A 15,106-nucleotide genomic window follows, 5' to 3' on the forward strand; every position below is an offset into this window, starting at 1 on the left:
CCCATTGCTTGGCTATGATAAGTTATCTGTTCACACACAGTGCTGAATATGGAAATGAAACAGTGTGGAGGAAAAGATGGGCATCATTTTGGCGTTCTTTGAGTGGAAACTTGTGTGTGTGTGTGTGTGTGTGTGTGTGTGTGTGTGTGTGTGTGTGTGTGTGTGTGTGTGTGTGTGTGTGTGTGTGTGTGTGTGTGTGTGAAGGTAAAGCAGGACAGAGAGGCTCGATTCAGTGCAGAGAAATGGCCAAACAGCACATCAGCATAAATCAATTACAATTCACCATAGGCCTGATGACCTCAAATATAACAAGCTGTCACAACAAGTGTGTGTGTGTCTGAATCTGTGTGTGGACTGAACATGACTTTCATGACTTGAATAGAATATGAGACAGTCAGTGCGGGAAGTGTGTGTATGTGTCTGTGTGTGATATTTGGAAACATGCTCTAATTCCTTACAGACTTCCTCTGTGTTCGCTGGCAGTAGGTGACATTATGCTGTTTCTGCTATGGCCTACTTCTCATGTCCCACTGTGATAGGAGATTTTGCTGTGACATCTTGAACAGCCATCAACCCACAGTGTTATGGACTATTTCCCCAAGTTGTGTTGCCATTTAAGGCAATTTCATAATGGCTGGAAATTGCTTTGCATTGCGCTTCGGTTTGACATGTATGTCACGAAAACATCACAGATTTGTGAAACAACTCACTGCTAATTCTCTGTCTGGAAATGATTTTTATTATCATTATCATCATTATTATTATTGTTGTATCATGTGGAGATGTATAAAACAAACGAACCAGGGAATGACTTGTGCTTTTTCAAGCGGCTTTATTTCCAAACTGGAAGGAGATGATGACAGATGGGAGATAGATGATTGCAAAGCTCAGACCAGGCAGTTTGGTCCAAACACAGTTGGGGAAAAGACAATTCAGGCAGTTTCCGGGAAAAGGATGGTGCTCAACAGGCAGAATACTGCATCTGTCACCTTTAAGCTATAATTCTTACTTTTTAAAAAACAAACAAACAAAGCAGCAGTGTCACCACATAAAGCCATGAATTGTAAGTTTGAGCAGCATTGCAACTCATAGTTATTGGAAGCAGCCATGAATCCATGACCTCTGTGGCTATTTTTGTCATAATTGAGTTGCTATAGCTGTTTGTATTACTGGAGAGAAAATAATCATTTTAAATGAGGGCAGGGAACAGTTGTATAAGTGCACAGAGCTCTTGCTTGCAACCATTTGGTTTCATCAGTTATTTAAATCTCCCAGCAGCTCTGCGTGATATGGATTATCAGGCCTTAATGCACTGCAAATCATCCAAATAAAACTGGCTATGGTTGCTATTGACATTTTCATGTTTCATTACTTTTTCAGGAGACATCTGGCAGCAGTAGCACTGGTGAGGAGACATTTTTCTGTTGCGATATAGATTGTACATCAATGCGTGTGCTTGTATCTCTGATTGAACATTTCACTGTACTATAACTAGATGAAACAATGATGAATAAATGTTGCATTGTATGCACATAACTCAAAGTTCATGTTCCTTCAGTTCAACACAAATGCATCCCCCCCAACCCCGAGCTTAAATATAGCCCAGTCTCACAAAGCAAGAGCTTGATGGCAGAAGTCAATGTTGCTCTTGTTCAGGATATTAAAACTCTGTACAGTCTTTTCAGTCGCTGATCGCTTCCAATTCAATTGGTTTTTCAGAATAAAAGCACAGTAACTGAACAATAAATAGGTAACAGAACACACAAACTGGTTTGAAATAAATAATACAGTGTTTTCAATCTTTGCCTCCCGTCACATACACCAAATATAAACTGATATTTCATTACAGAAACACAGGGCCAGATTTCACTGAGTCAGGCTGGTGTCCTGTGAGGCTCTTTGGTCCCTTGAGGGTGATCTTTAAAAAGCCATGTACTCGATGTCACAGAAAAAACATTCACTTTTAGATCATTAAGACTGTCCCAGTGTAGCGACACACTACCGATCTTTCCTCCAAATTCATCATAAACATTACAGACAACCAGATGCAGGAAATCTGTCAGTACAGTAGATCTGTAGTACATAGCAGCCAGAGGAGGCACTGACACTTTTTAAGGAAAAACAAGAGTCAACACGCATGCACGCTCGCACTCTCGCCCACATACACACACACACGCTCACACAAGTCAGCAGAATTAGACAGTTACTAAATTGATGTGTTGCTGCTGACAGCCCTTGTCCCATTGAGTCAATAAACATGTGCTGTTCACAGTTACAGACACATTTTCTTGTTTTTTTTTTCCTTCTTTTTTTTCTTGTCCAGGAAACTCACAAAGCTTTAGTGTCTTGGTGAGAAAAATAAAAGTACCATTCATCTTCTTGCCTCTCAGCAACGAGTCGAATGTGCCATGTAGAGGTCCACTGCAGAAGATGATGTGCCAGAGGCATCGGTAAGGAGTGACTCAGACAAACAGTTCTCAGTATAACCCCTGTAGGTGTAATTAGGGGGAACATCACACGTCCATAATTGCATTGTTCATCTCGGTGTTACAGTCAATATAAAATCTTTACCTGGTAAATAATGCTGCACAAAGCAGGATTTGTTTTGTGAAAGTTAATGCTTGCCAGTAGAATGATAAGAATCTGGTGGTTTTTATTTTTAGGATATGCACCTCCCATTTGATACTGTGAAAAAACACTGAAAGGGTTTGAAGATGCTCTAATTATCTTTGAATGTTGCTCGAATGTCCAAATACTGAGGCAGTTCATTGGAAGAGAAGCTCAGGCAAGTCAATTAGGGTGATTCTACAGGTTAAGTTAAAAGAAAGAAAACTGTAAGCTAAGAGTATGAGATGCAGTCTCATCACTTTTCGTCTCTTAGCATCATACATGGGATTTTATATCAAGTCCATCATCCAAAGTTAATTTTTATTGAATATTTCATGAAACGTGAAAGCCAAGAGTGTCATTATAAACAACCTGAGTGTCCATTATGACCAGTGAAGCCAAAAGCAAGGTGGCAGGGCTTCACATGAAGGCTTTCTGCACAAAATCTCCGAGTTAAGTCTGAAAGGGTGCCATTGTTTGTGCTATCACATTTGAGATCGTCAGCAACCTTCTCTTGTTGTTGCATTTTTAGATAAAAATCAAGGAACACATGTTTGCCCTGCAGCTTTGCAATTGAGACTACAGACACAGTTGAAACTGCAGATGTAGGAAATCATCACTAATCTTGTGTGCTCCTTGTGTTGTCTATTGATAAGTAAAGGGCCCTAGGCTCACAGGAATCTAAGGCCACTTGTCCTTACTTTTACCTGTCTTCTTTAGTCCCAAAGGTTTTGATAACTACAAAACATGTATAAAAAAATATGTTGTATTAATTCACAGAGTTAATTCCCACTTGTTTTCTGTTTTCTTAGAGGCCTTCTATAAGTTTTATAGTGTATTTACATTTCTTCTATCATGCTGCCCCCTCTGTCTCCCAGGATTATCTATTATTCTTTGTCATCCAAAGATAAAACTTTGGATTCAAAATCTTATCAGAAATACTAAAGTACTAAGCAGGTTAATAGTGTCTCGCTCAGCTGCTTTTTCATCGTCTGTTTCTTCGCATCACTCTGTAAAAATCTGTCAAGCAGCTGCGAGCTGAGATTTCACAGTCCGGGGTTTGTGTTTACACGCTGTGGCTGTAAAAGTGGCTCTCAGTTTTTACATATGACGTATTTTTTTTAAACAGCCCTTTAAGTGTTCTGGAACATAATTGTTTTTTGTTTTGTTTTGTTTTTTTATGCCTCAGAAATGTCCATTTTCTATACAGCAATTTTATGTGCTAAAAGAAAGTACCCTTGGTGCTTCTGCACAGTATCTTTTTGAAGGCCTTTCTAAAGTCTTTGTTAAAGATGGTGTATATGACTGGGTTGAGTGAGGAGTTGCAGTAACCAATCCAGAAGAAAAATGTAAAGAGTGGACCTGGGATGGTGCAAGTCTCTGGGCACACTGCCTGGAGAGAGTAGGAGAAGAAGAAGGGGAACCAGCACACCACAAAGACACCAATGACCACTGCCAGGACAAAGGTGAAACGTTTCTCTCTGTTGACCATGGCTTTACGCCTCGCTGCTCCAGGGTTGTTATCTGTTTTTGACTTTCTCCCTGGCACCAGACGAGTCCCCTTTGAAGTGGCAATCATGTCGCGGTAGCGCTTGACTGAGGCTGGGGAGTGGATCCCCCCTCCAGCAGGAGACCCTGGCATGCTGGTGCTGCCGCGTCCCCCTCCATGGCTGTGCTCCATATCGCTCTCTGTGCTTGAACTGTCAGCATTGTTATTGTCAGCCTTTTTCTTTTGCAGACGCTTGCCCTTCTTCCCCTCCGCTTTAGTCTTGGTGGCAGACTGAGGCACAGTGGAGGGGGTTGAGGGGACTTGTGAAGAGGTATCAACCTCTGTGGCCGTGGGCACGGCTGGAGAAGGGGATGGAGGCTGCAGGAGATTATTGGGTGTGGGATTTGGGGAGGTTTGAGACTCTGCTGGAGCTGGAGAAGGTGTGATAGCGAGGGTGGGGGGTCTGGCATTTGAGGTTTTGTTGGATGAAGGAGGTGTGCTTTCTTCTTCATCCTTCCCATTGGCTTGTACATGCCGAGGAGGCTGACTTGGTGTTGCACAGCCAACCCCATCTTTCCTGGGCTCTCCTGGTGGGCAGCGTGTTCTCTGCTTGGCTATTTGGTAAATTCTTACGTAGACCAGGATCATAATGAGACATGGAGCGAAGAAGGAGCCAATGGTGGAGTAAAGGATGTACCAGCGCTCATCATTCAGCTGGCACTGAGGTCCTCTCTCACTCCCCTTGTCGCCTCCCTCACTCTTGTTCAAAGAGAGCAGGGGAGGGAAGGAGATAATGGCAGAGATGAGCCACACCACCACAATAGCGGCTTTGATGCGTTTGGGTGTCCGCTGACGTCCGTAAGTGACCCTGGAGATTGACAGGTAGCGGTCCAATGAGATGGCACACAGGTGCACGATGGAGGAGGTGCAGAACAGCACGTCCAGCGCCAGGTAGATCTCACACCACAGAGACTTGAAGTACCAGTAGCCAAGCAGTTCGTTGGCTAAAGAAAAGGGGATGATGAGTGTAGCCACTAAAATGTCCGCAGCAGCTAATGACACCAAGAACAGATTCTGCGGACCTCGGAGTGACCGGCTGGTTAGGACAGCGATGATGACCATGATGTTCCCGACGATAGTGAAGATGACCATTAAGGTTATGGCGGTGGCAAAGGCCGCCGTTGCTTCCGGGGAGTAGGGGGCAGGATTTAGAACACTCTGGTTGCATGGCACGGAGGATCCCGAGCCGCTCACACTGCTGTTCCAGCCACTCAGCTCCATGGAGCAGCCGCTGTCCTGAACCGAGGCCATGCTGGGATTATTTTTCCAGGAGGCTTTAAATTTAAAACAAGCAAACAAAAACACAAACAAACAAATAAACATGCAAAATATTTTAAAAATGTCTAAAGTGTTAAACACTCTTAGATTATCACGCATTTTTGTCCTTAATAAAACAGTATATTTACATTAAAATACATTTTGTAATAAATTGATAATTATTTGGCATATTTACCTCAGCCGTTCTAGTTTTGTCACTGTGTTGTTCGCAAATGATCACTCCCTTGCACCCTCCACGGCAGGTCTTCCAAATCCATTTTATGTGCAACAAACAGTCCTGGGGAACGCGTCAAGACGCGGATCTTTTCAATCAAAACGCATTGCCACTTTTCAAAACCCGTTCTTCTCCACAAAAACAGAAACAGAAACAGAAAAAATAATCACTGCTGGGCGTTCGCCCTCGCAGAGTTACATCGCACCCTGAAGAATTAAAACTTGATTTTTTACACAGACCGATCCTTTTTCAGTTAATGTCATGAAAATGGAAAGATTTAATTTAAAACGATCTAATTTGGGGCCATTTACGGTGAGGCGTTGTTGGATATCAGAGATCAGATTAGAGTAAATTGGTCTGATTTCCGTGCGTCCTCGTTTGGAGACGCGCGTATACCTGACAATCTCGTTCGAATAGCGAAAAATAAAAGTGATTTTAGATGACGCGAAATAAAACCAATGCGGTGGGATATTTACACTGATTGTCTGTTGAAAGATTATGATGTTTCACAGGAATACCAGCGTTTCCAATCAAGAAAGAACACAAAGAACAACCTCAAGCTCTCCAGCTCTCCTGCGAACGATGTCACATCTGCTTTCAAAACGCGTTGTTGTTTCAGTAATAAAAAGATCCTCGCAGAGCAGCTCAAGTCGGTGCGTCTCAGGAGTTTTTTTGTGGTCCCTGGCGCTTCAGAAGTTTACCGGGATGCCATGATTCAGCCGCTCCGCTGATGCACCTCGCAGATTTCCTCGCAGAGGGGCAGCAGCATCTTCACTTGTGAACAGGACCTTACGACGAAACCTAATAAGTGGGGTGCCTCCCATCTCCCTCTTCTTTTAGACCCGGTGATGTCACTGTGAAGCCGAGCGTCATGGGATGTTTGCTTCCTCCATCCTTGTACAGCCCCCCACCTCCCAAATTATATCTATACCCAAGCGTCTCAGCCAACGCAGTTATATTAGAAATGGCTTGTTGGGTGGCACTGCTCCGGTCAATTAACTCCACAGGACGCTGTGATGTCCAGCTGGGAGTGCAGAGACGATGCCATCTGCTTTACTGAAAACATTTGTTTCATTCCAGGGACTCCAGGGTAAACAGCACAGTCATCATTACCATCACCATCATCATTTTTCCTCAAGATGTGGCAACTTCACATTTATGCTTTTCAAGCAAAAAGCCTGTGTGACAGTATATCATTCTTTAGTTTTTAAACGATTTTTTCACTTAGTCCTCAATAACTCCTTCAGTGCTGGAGGTCTAGATAAAGGCGCAGTGTAATACTAAAGGGAAATGCCATCCATGTTTTAGCTGCCCAGTCTTGTTAAAAGCTTTTTCTCAGATTTTTAATGAGCTTAGGTAAGGTAAGCACAGTGTCTAAGATTGTACAAGCTGAAAAACACCTCAGTGTTTGAGGCAGGGTTTATGTGCACAGTTCAATGTGTTTTGTGAGCGTCCAAATCGATACAGATTGCCAGCTCATAATCACAAAGGCAGGCTCAATTTTACGTGCGAGAAAGTAGTCACACCTTTATAATACAGTAAAACCACAAATGTCTAAGAATTCTAATAAAACTAATTCTTCATTTTGAAAGATGAACCCCTTCGGAGATTTAAATTATTGATGCATTAGGCACTGACTGGTCCACCCTCTGGATTGAGGATCTAAAGCAATAAATCATACATTTTATGTAGTTACAGATTTTGCATATCAAATCCAGTCCATGGGTAATGACAACCATCAATTAAATGGTGCAGTAAAAGTGAATTATGTCCTTGTGAAATCTGAAATCTCCTCATGCTCATCTACCTCTCCACTCCCTGGATAAACGCACCGTGTTACCTTCCACCTCTGCTCACTGTGCGAGGCGCAGGGTGAGGGAATAAGGCACTCATTGTAATGTTCTGTGCTCATGCATTTACATCATCACTTGACTTCTATTTGAATCCCTCTGCAGTTATGCACCATGCAACACTTCCTATCCCTAGAAGAAGAGACATCTATCATCCCTCTGATTTGTTGCCTACCTGAGATCAAGGGCCTGAACGTTCAATTATCCATTGAAACCTACGTCATACTGGCTGTTTAACTTGGCCATAAAACAAACAGCAGCAGAGTTTATCCTGTGCTGTTTGAAAGTAGGTAGGTGGCCTCTGTGAAATAAACGCACACAAACAAACAACACACACATTTACCGGTCATAAACACACACGATCTTATGAATGGTGTGTGGGTAGAGGTTCTGTTTGTTTGTTTTTGTAGTGCGTCCCCCACACATTGCTGTTCTAATGAGGAAGAAGCCCAGCTAGCCACCCATGGAATTACAATTGGGTGGCCTGCTCTCTGATTCTGTGACCAGAAGCAGCAGTCAATAATGGTCGTACATTTCTCGCTCCACGCTACAGAATCTAAATATAAAGGGAGAGAGAATAAAGCTTTTAGCAGGAGAGTGCACTCCAATCAAGTGTCTCTGTTTCCGTGGGTGAACCATGCTTTGTAACACGCTGAAAATGCATTCTGGGGGTGAGGGGTATGTCAGTGATGCCGAGGTTATAGTGAGTGAGCGGCACACAGTGTTCAGTGCACAGTACACTGCTTTTGAAGTGCCTGTTGTGTAAGAGCATGTGATATACAAGCATGCATGCACTCACACATACAGTTCACAAGCCTAGAGGGAACTCTGCCGCCATGGATCACCCACAGTGGATAAGCAATTTTTCTTTGATATCCACATTGGAAAAGTTGGTACTTGGTTTGGAAAGGACTCTCACTCTTTAAAAAAAAAAACAACTCCAGGAGCTTTTGAACAGTTTCATTGTGTTCAAAATAACTTCAAATTTCTTTTTAATTCCTTGCGTTTTTAACAGGGTCTTGAAAATGAGATTACTGTAGGTCAGAATAATGTAGGGCTGTGGTCTGGTGGGAGTCTGTGGACATTATGGTTCTGGTCCAAATCAATTATAGCACAATACCTGCCCTTTGGAAGCTTTCAATTTAGACCTTTTGGAATTACTGGCTTAAAACGGTTTTCTGTTTTCTATGTGTGGGTGTGTACACTCAGGTACTCATACTATTATGTGTACCAGTGTGCGGTTTATAAACCTTGAGAAAGATGGTGTGTGGAGATCAAGGAAAATTTTAGCCAGAAAAGGTACGCCTTGTCTTTCAAGTTAAGCTCTGTATTAGGGTCAGTGAGTTTTGTCCCACTTTGACGACAGAGTGAGGTCCCTCCTTTTTCTCCTGTTTATTTGAAGGTTTCCAGAGGCCTCAGTAGGTAAACCAGTCCTGCAATGTTCTATAGTACACAGTTTGGAGAAAATATCCATACATAGCAAAATATATTATGATCTCTCTAACATACCCATGACTGGACTGAGGAACGTGCTATCCATTAGCCATGAAGGTACAAATATGTTGTGTGTGTGTGTGTGTGTGTGTGTGTGTGTGTGTGTGTGTGTGTGTGTGTGTGTGTGTGTGTGTGTGCAACCTGCAAACAATTACAGGGAGTGGTCCCAAATGACCATCCAGTCATTTTCCCAAATAACTACACCTCTGTGCATGTGTGTGTGTGTGCATGCAGGTCAGTGCGTGTGTGCGTGCGTGCATGTTACATGAATGCATTGTAATTCTCCAGCTTACAGTATCGTGTTGCTCATCCTCATCATGTGGTTTTCTCCAAATGGGATTTCTTGTTTTGAGTGACACAGTCTTCAGCCGTAGATAACAAACACTGTGTAATGCCATGTCCAAAGGAAGTGTGATCCTCTCTGCTAATCCCTAATCTCTTATATGCTTCCTTTTGTACATACAGTACGCTACACATGTACATCAATTACGTGTTTCCAGAGCCTCGTGTAATATGATTGGCCTAGTTTTATCTGGACACAGATGGGACCTACAGTTTGAGTCAGTTTTATTAATGAGGCAGACTGACTGAGTCGTAACTGACTGATGAGAGCCGCATTCAAGTAGAGGGGAGGTGATACAGTCTGTTTCCTGTACTGGTATTTGAGGACAAATTAAATGACACCAGTGGTGATTTAATGTCTAAAATGCACATTTGAAGTGTGCGCGCGCGTGTGTGCGTGTGTGCGAAAGAGCTATACAACTTGGTTTTCTGGTGGCCTTAGTTAATAAACAGTCTGCTGGCATCATCTGCTGGATACTTTTGAATCATTATTTATTTCTTTTCATTCCAAAAGTTGTCACTAGAGAGCACTGTTTCACTACAAACGTATCCAGCACGGACTGTTTTGAAGACAACACAGAGAAATATCTGTGTTGTCTTCATTTCTTTTGAAATCACCTGCGGCAGTGAAAGAAGTACCAGTATAGTTGCTTAACTAGTAACAGTGCAAAAATACCAATAATACAAATCAAAGTCTTGTGTAAATGTCTGCTTAATGCACAAGTGTTATCATCATATATGACTTGAAGTAGGCTATTAATAAACTGTGCACTGAAGGGAAAAGGTTTTGCGACTTATATGTTATATATGTATATTATATTATTTGTTTATCAGTTCTGATTCATCAACGTGTATGTAGCATTTTGGAGCTTCTTACAGTTTATTTAAACCATTTGATGCACCGGTTTAATCATTAACAGTGAGTTCTAATTTCAAGTTTAAACACAGGTCTCTTAAAAGTAAAATCTTAACTGGTGACCACAGCAGTAGTAGTCGAGCAAAAAGCACACTATTAAATAAATAGAATAAAATGAACAGATATAATAAAACCTCCAAATTGGTGATGAGTATTTGTACTTAGTTACTTCTTACTAATGTTTGTTTAGTTTTGATCTGCTCCAAAATCAAATATTTGTTTGTCTTTGTTTCTTTTTTCCTGTTTTTGTTGAACTCATTCATCTAAAGTGATTTACAAAGAAGCCGATGGAAAAACAGATCACCCTCTGATGGTTCCAGAAGAGTGGAAAGTGTTTATTTTGGCCTGAAATATAAAGATCAACATTGAATAGATTAGAAAATAAGGATGTTTATTTTCTTTTTCTAAAATTAAATCTGAGCCCCAACCCCCTCAGGAAAAAGAAGAAATAAAGTTTTAAGAAATGTATCTGATGGAAGACTAAGAAAAATGATGAAAACATACATAAAAAAATTAGTTTGAGCTCATATTTGTGTGCTTTTGATGAGTATGTTTAAATGGACTCACACCACATTAAATGCAGTTTTTTAGGGGCTTTATTTAACGTGATCGCTCAGTTTCAAGTCCAACCTGAAAACCACTGGGCATTTCTTTGCCCTCTGCATGGAAAACTGTGGCTAATGGAAGAAAAAAGTCAAGCAGAACAGCTACGCTTGCTTACGTGTTGGGTAATGGATATTTGCGCATGAGAGGACGTGGACTACTTTAGCTATGGCCAAAACAGAAGTGTGGGTGGCTTAATTAGCATCAGGAAATGAAGCAGTGGTGATGGTGGTAGCTGGTCTTTTCGCAAGTGTTGGTAATAGTTCTTTGTTATTTCAGTTGAACCAGTTGAACATAGAGCTGAGTGGTTTTGTAATACTGTGTTGAAACAACCATGAGCCTTGACAATACTGATAAAAGTAAAGCTGAAATTTGAAAATAAAGAAAAAAGTGCAGTAATTTATATTATTTACCTGTTTAAAACTGGTTTTAGTCAGATTAAAATGCTATAAACACAAATAGGTGTTTTGGACTTTCCAAACTTCCTGATTAGAAATAACTTTAATGACTTTCCCACTTACCTGTATTTTTTTTTTTGCCAGACTTCCTGTCATGTGCCTAAAGCGATTCATGTTAGTTGAATGAGTGGATGTGAAATTCCCATTGCTGGCTGTTGAGGTCAAAAGGGACTTCAGACTGTAAAACCCACTTGCCACAGGATAATCCATGAAAACGCTCAGCAGCCCAATGTTTTTTAATGCCTTCTGATTCAGCAAGAGCAACCGAAAGCAGCAAGGTCAGCGTGTGAAATTATGCATTTGTAATGTGCTCTGAAAACACTGAAATGCACCTGGGACTCGATGGCCTCATTGTTTTGTCTGTGCGGTGAACAATGACTGGATCAGTGTGTATAAGTAGTACAAGTAGTGAGATGTGGTGGACAGTAGTGTGTAAAACAGTTTTTTCCGCTCACACGGTTTTCATATGTTCCAGCATGTTTTATTTCAGTGGAAAAACAGCAGGAAGCCAAAGGTATAAAGTGCAGTAAGAGTTATTGATGTCAGTAACACTGTCATAAGAAATACTGAAATAAATAACAAAATATATTACACAATTAAAAAAAACAAAGGGTCTCAGGATATAGAATGATACCAGCTGTGGTAGGTACATTTCTAACTTTCTAAACGTGAGAATAATGAACTATTGCTATAAGAAGATAACACAGTGTTTCCTTACAAAAGACATATCATGTCACAGTGGTTAAAAGTGTATGAAAATAAGTCAGCCCTTCCAATCAATCAGGCACAGAAGTCAAACAAAATAACACACCTGCACGTGCACACACACACACACACACACAAACCAAACAGGCAGGCACAACTCCACTCAAGTATAACGTCAGGGAAATTACCTCATAGCTGTTCCAGCTAGCTGGCTCAGAATCACAGTTTTTCATAATGTTTCCATGACACTGTGGTTTACATTGCTAAAATATAGCATTTTTAAAATATGACTGCAACCATGTGATGCCAGCAACACATTTAGCTTTCCTCTGAATGTACAAAGTGAACTTTTCAACAGTACCAACAACACATTTATGCATGTGGTTTGAGTCCTGGTAGTGCAGCGAGTCCAACGCAATATGCCAAGAGGCAGGAGAGTCAGTTAAATTTCACAGATGGATTTGTGCCTTTATCCCTGACACAGAACATCAGTCTCAAACTGCAGCAGCTGTCCCATGAAAGCCAGGTTTGGCGAGATGACGTGACGCCGCTGCTTGACGAAGTCGAACGCCTCGTCCAGCCGGACACGTTGAGTGTGCATGAGGTAGGCCAGACAGATGGTGGCTGAGCGGGATATACCTGCCTGACAGTGCACCAGCACCCTTCCACCGCTCTGCTTCACCGAGTCTATATGTGGAAACGGAAGAGAAAGAGACAAAAACAGGAAGCGCAATCAGCATACCGTGCTTCATTTCACATCGGCGGTAATGTTTTACGAACAGACAGCACAGAAAGTTGGGCTAAACGAGCTGTCACCCCGGAAATGAGCGTTCAGTCACTAGTCACTGCTATAATGGAAGTTCCTTTAAATCAAATTCCACCTTCCCCTGAACTCAACTGTAGAAGGAAAGCTGGTCAAAACAAGCTCATAAAAACTATCAGGTGTTAATAAACTCTTTCATCAAGCTTAAGCTCCATAATCCAGTTGTTTTGTAACCAGATCATTAATGATTACATTGTTGGTCCCCAAGTGTAGGACTGAAAATGGATTATGGAGTTTAAGGTGCTTAAAACTTTATAGGTTTTTATTAAAAAATACAAAGGGGAGGCTTATTTAACATGGATTTAATTTTCTAAGTGGGCCTTCTATCTTTGCTGGAGTTTGGACTGACATTTCTGTGAGCAAACACTGGACTGGACTCTCATTTCAGAGGTTACATACTAACACAGTTTGGAAATACTCACCAATGAATGCAATTGCGGCAGAAAAGCAGGCTCTGATGTCTGCAGCCAGTGTGTCCTCCACAGTGAGTCGCAGGTACTGAAACTCCCCTTCATAGAAGTTGGGACAGGTGGAGGACACGTTGAGCACAGCTGTGATGCCGGCTGCAGCTAGAGTCTCTCTGCGGGACGAGTGGATGGCACTGCCCAAAAACAAGAAAGGTAGCAGCTCCACGGGACCATCCTGCAATTTGACAACAAAAACAATCACTAAACTGTTTCGTCTCGTCTTGTCTGTGGCTTTTCATCACACAAAAAACAAACAATCAAAAACGTTTTAATTGTAATATTCTGTTTTTAAATATTAATAAATTTTAGCTCACCTGATCATACGCGGGTGTCCTCCGGCCTGTCACTTTTGGCTCTGGCTCCACTGCGCAGTGATTGATGGTTGAAGTGTAGCAAAGCTCCGGATAGGCCTCAGAAAATGCCCCAAATCCACCTAAACAGAGGTCACATTAGTATGAGGTTAGCAGCAAGCTTTCAACATGTCCTCTTTAAATGTGTGATCTGTGCCAAATAACAACAATGCTGTTATAAACATGAACTCTATTTAGAATTTTTTTAAACGTTCCTTTATCGTTGTGGTTGTATCGAAACATTTTTCGATCAAATCGATCATGATTGCATGGATGATCGTTAACGAGTTAATAATTCATTAAAAAACACGTCAACAAAAATTTTATTAAACTATTTAAAAATAAATATATATGCTTTTAAATGGATTTAAACCGTCTGATGCTTTTTACCTTGCAGAAAGCAGATCTGCGTGTGAACTTCGTTTTGCAGGGCGGTGAGCAGCATCTGGGACACGCTCTCCGCCTTCAACTCGGCCATGGAGCTGCTTCTCTCATCCACCACCACCACTGGGGAGAACTCCCCACTCTGGAGCCGGGCCCTGAGCGTCTTGTCCGGAATGAGCCACTCCAGAGCCACCACTGAACTCTTGGATCTACGACGCAGCATGGCGTTCCAGTTCACGTTTCGGGACTCGCAGATGTGCGCCAAGGAAAAGTCGAGAAACGGTCTGCAGTCCAGCACCACGCACCCTGCAGAGGTGTACTGTTCCCGGGGGGTCCTAAGTATGTGAACCAACTCGTTGCCAGTTATTTCCAAAGGTTCGTTGATTGGATTCATGGTTGAAAAGTAGTTGAAAGTTAAGTTAAAAATAATAAATTGTACAAAATAGTCAGTTTAGACAGGTAAAAAGAATATCCCTAAAAATATAATATATAAGTTGTATCAATTTTAGATGCAAAAAAAATTCAAAGTAAAAGACTTAATATTGTGAGTTCTTGTTGAACTCTCCTGCAGGCCGGTTACAATCGGCTCTAGGTTCATAGTTTCACTTGTTCATTGATAACGGCTGCGCGGTAGGCGGGGTCGGCGCCACCCCGCCTATTTTCCACAGTAGGAACAACGTCAGAGGCGGAACGACCATATTTGGTCTGGCCGGCACTCCTCATATGGACACTGACGTCAAGCCTCATTTTCCTACCGCGCACGTGGTCGGAGTTTGGGGTTATCCCGTGTTTTTATGTCGAATGACGTTATACTGAGAGCTAAAACCCTCCCTACACGGTCGAAACGCCTGCCTTCAGCGGAAAGACTGAAGGCTGAGTGTTTTTTTTCGGCGTAGATTAATCCCGCACCACCGTGTTTTTCTGTTGTAGGTCCGTGCTGCAAACATAAAATGTCAGCACTGACAATGTTTTTATTCTGCTGGCAAATTTAGAGCTGCTCTGTGGAGTATTTAAAAAAGCAAAACTAAAATCTCTGCTGCACTGCAGACACGAAAAGCACAAACAT

General features: G+C 41.8%; 2 protein-coding genes across 2 annotated transcripts; both read right to left on the reverse strand.

Annotated features, from left to right (window-relative positions):
* Window positions 1-808: 808 nt before the first annotated feature.
* adra2b (adrenoceptor alpha 2B) lies at window positions 809-7,084 on the reverse strand. The gene is made up of 2 exons (XM_040050537.1): window positions 5,610-7,084; window positions 809-5,430 (listed from the first exon to the last, which is right to left on the reverse strand). The coding sequence occupies exon 2, from the start codon at window positions 5,405-5,407 to the stop codon at window positions 3,830-3,832; it is 1,578 nt and encodes a 525-aa protein (XP_039906471.1). The 5' UTR covers window positions 5,408-5,430; window positions 5,610-7,084; the 3' UTR covers window positions 809-3,829.
* A 4,686-nt stretch (window positions 7,085-11,770) lies between these two features.
* dusp2 (dual specificity phosphatase 2) lies at window positions 11,771-14,773 on the reverse strand. The gene is made up of 4 exons (XM_040050538.1): window positions 14,047-14,773; window positions 13,621-13,739; window positions 13,262-13,481; window positions 11,771-12,703 (listed from the first exon to the last, which is right to left on the reverse strand). Exons 1-4 carry the CDS (start codon window positions 14,432-14,434, stop codon window positions 12,486-12,488), a joined length of 945 nt encoding a protein of 314 aa, XP_039906472.1. The 5' UTR covers window positions 14,435-14,773; the 3' UTR covers window positions 11,771-12,485.
* Between the last annotated feature and the right edge of the window lie 333 nt (window positions 14,774-15,106).

Source organism: Simochromis diagramma, unplaced genomic scaffold, assembly GCF_900408965.1.
Source record: "Simochromis diagramma unplaced genomic scaffold, fSimDia1.1 OVJJ01000131.1, whole genome shotgun sequence".
In the NCBI taxonomy this organism is placed as follows: Eukaryota; Metazoa; Chordata; class Actinopteri; order Cichliformes; family Cichlidae; genus Simochromis; species Simochromis diagramma.

Bases quoted from the DNA above. Each gene is read 5' to 3' on its own strand.
- adra2b (XM_040050537.1), bottom strand. From the start codon at position 5,407: ATGGCCTCGGTTCAGGACAGCGGCTGCTCCATGGAGCTGAGTGGCTGG.
- dusp2 (XM_040050538.1), bottom strand. From the start codon at position 14,434: ATGAATCCAATCAACGAACCTTTGGAAATAACTGGCAACGAGTTGGTT. The intron at 13,740-14,046 runs GTAAAAAGCATC...ACCTCTGTTTAG, and splicing joins GCAGATCTGCTTTCTGCAAG to GTGGATTTGGGGCATTTTCT. The intron at 13,482-13,620 runs GTGAGCTAAAAT...GTCAAATTGCAG, and splicing joins GGACACCCGCGTATGATCAG to GATGGTCCCGTGGAGCTGCT.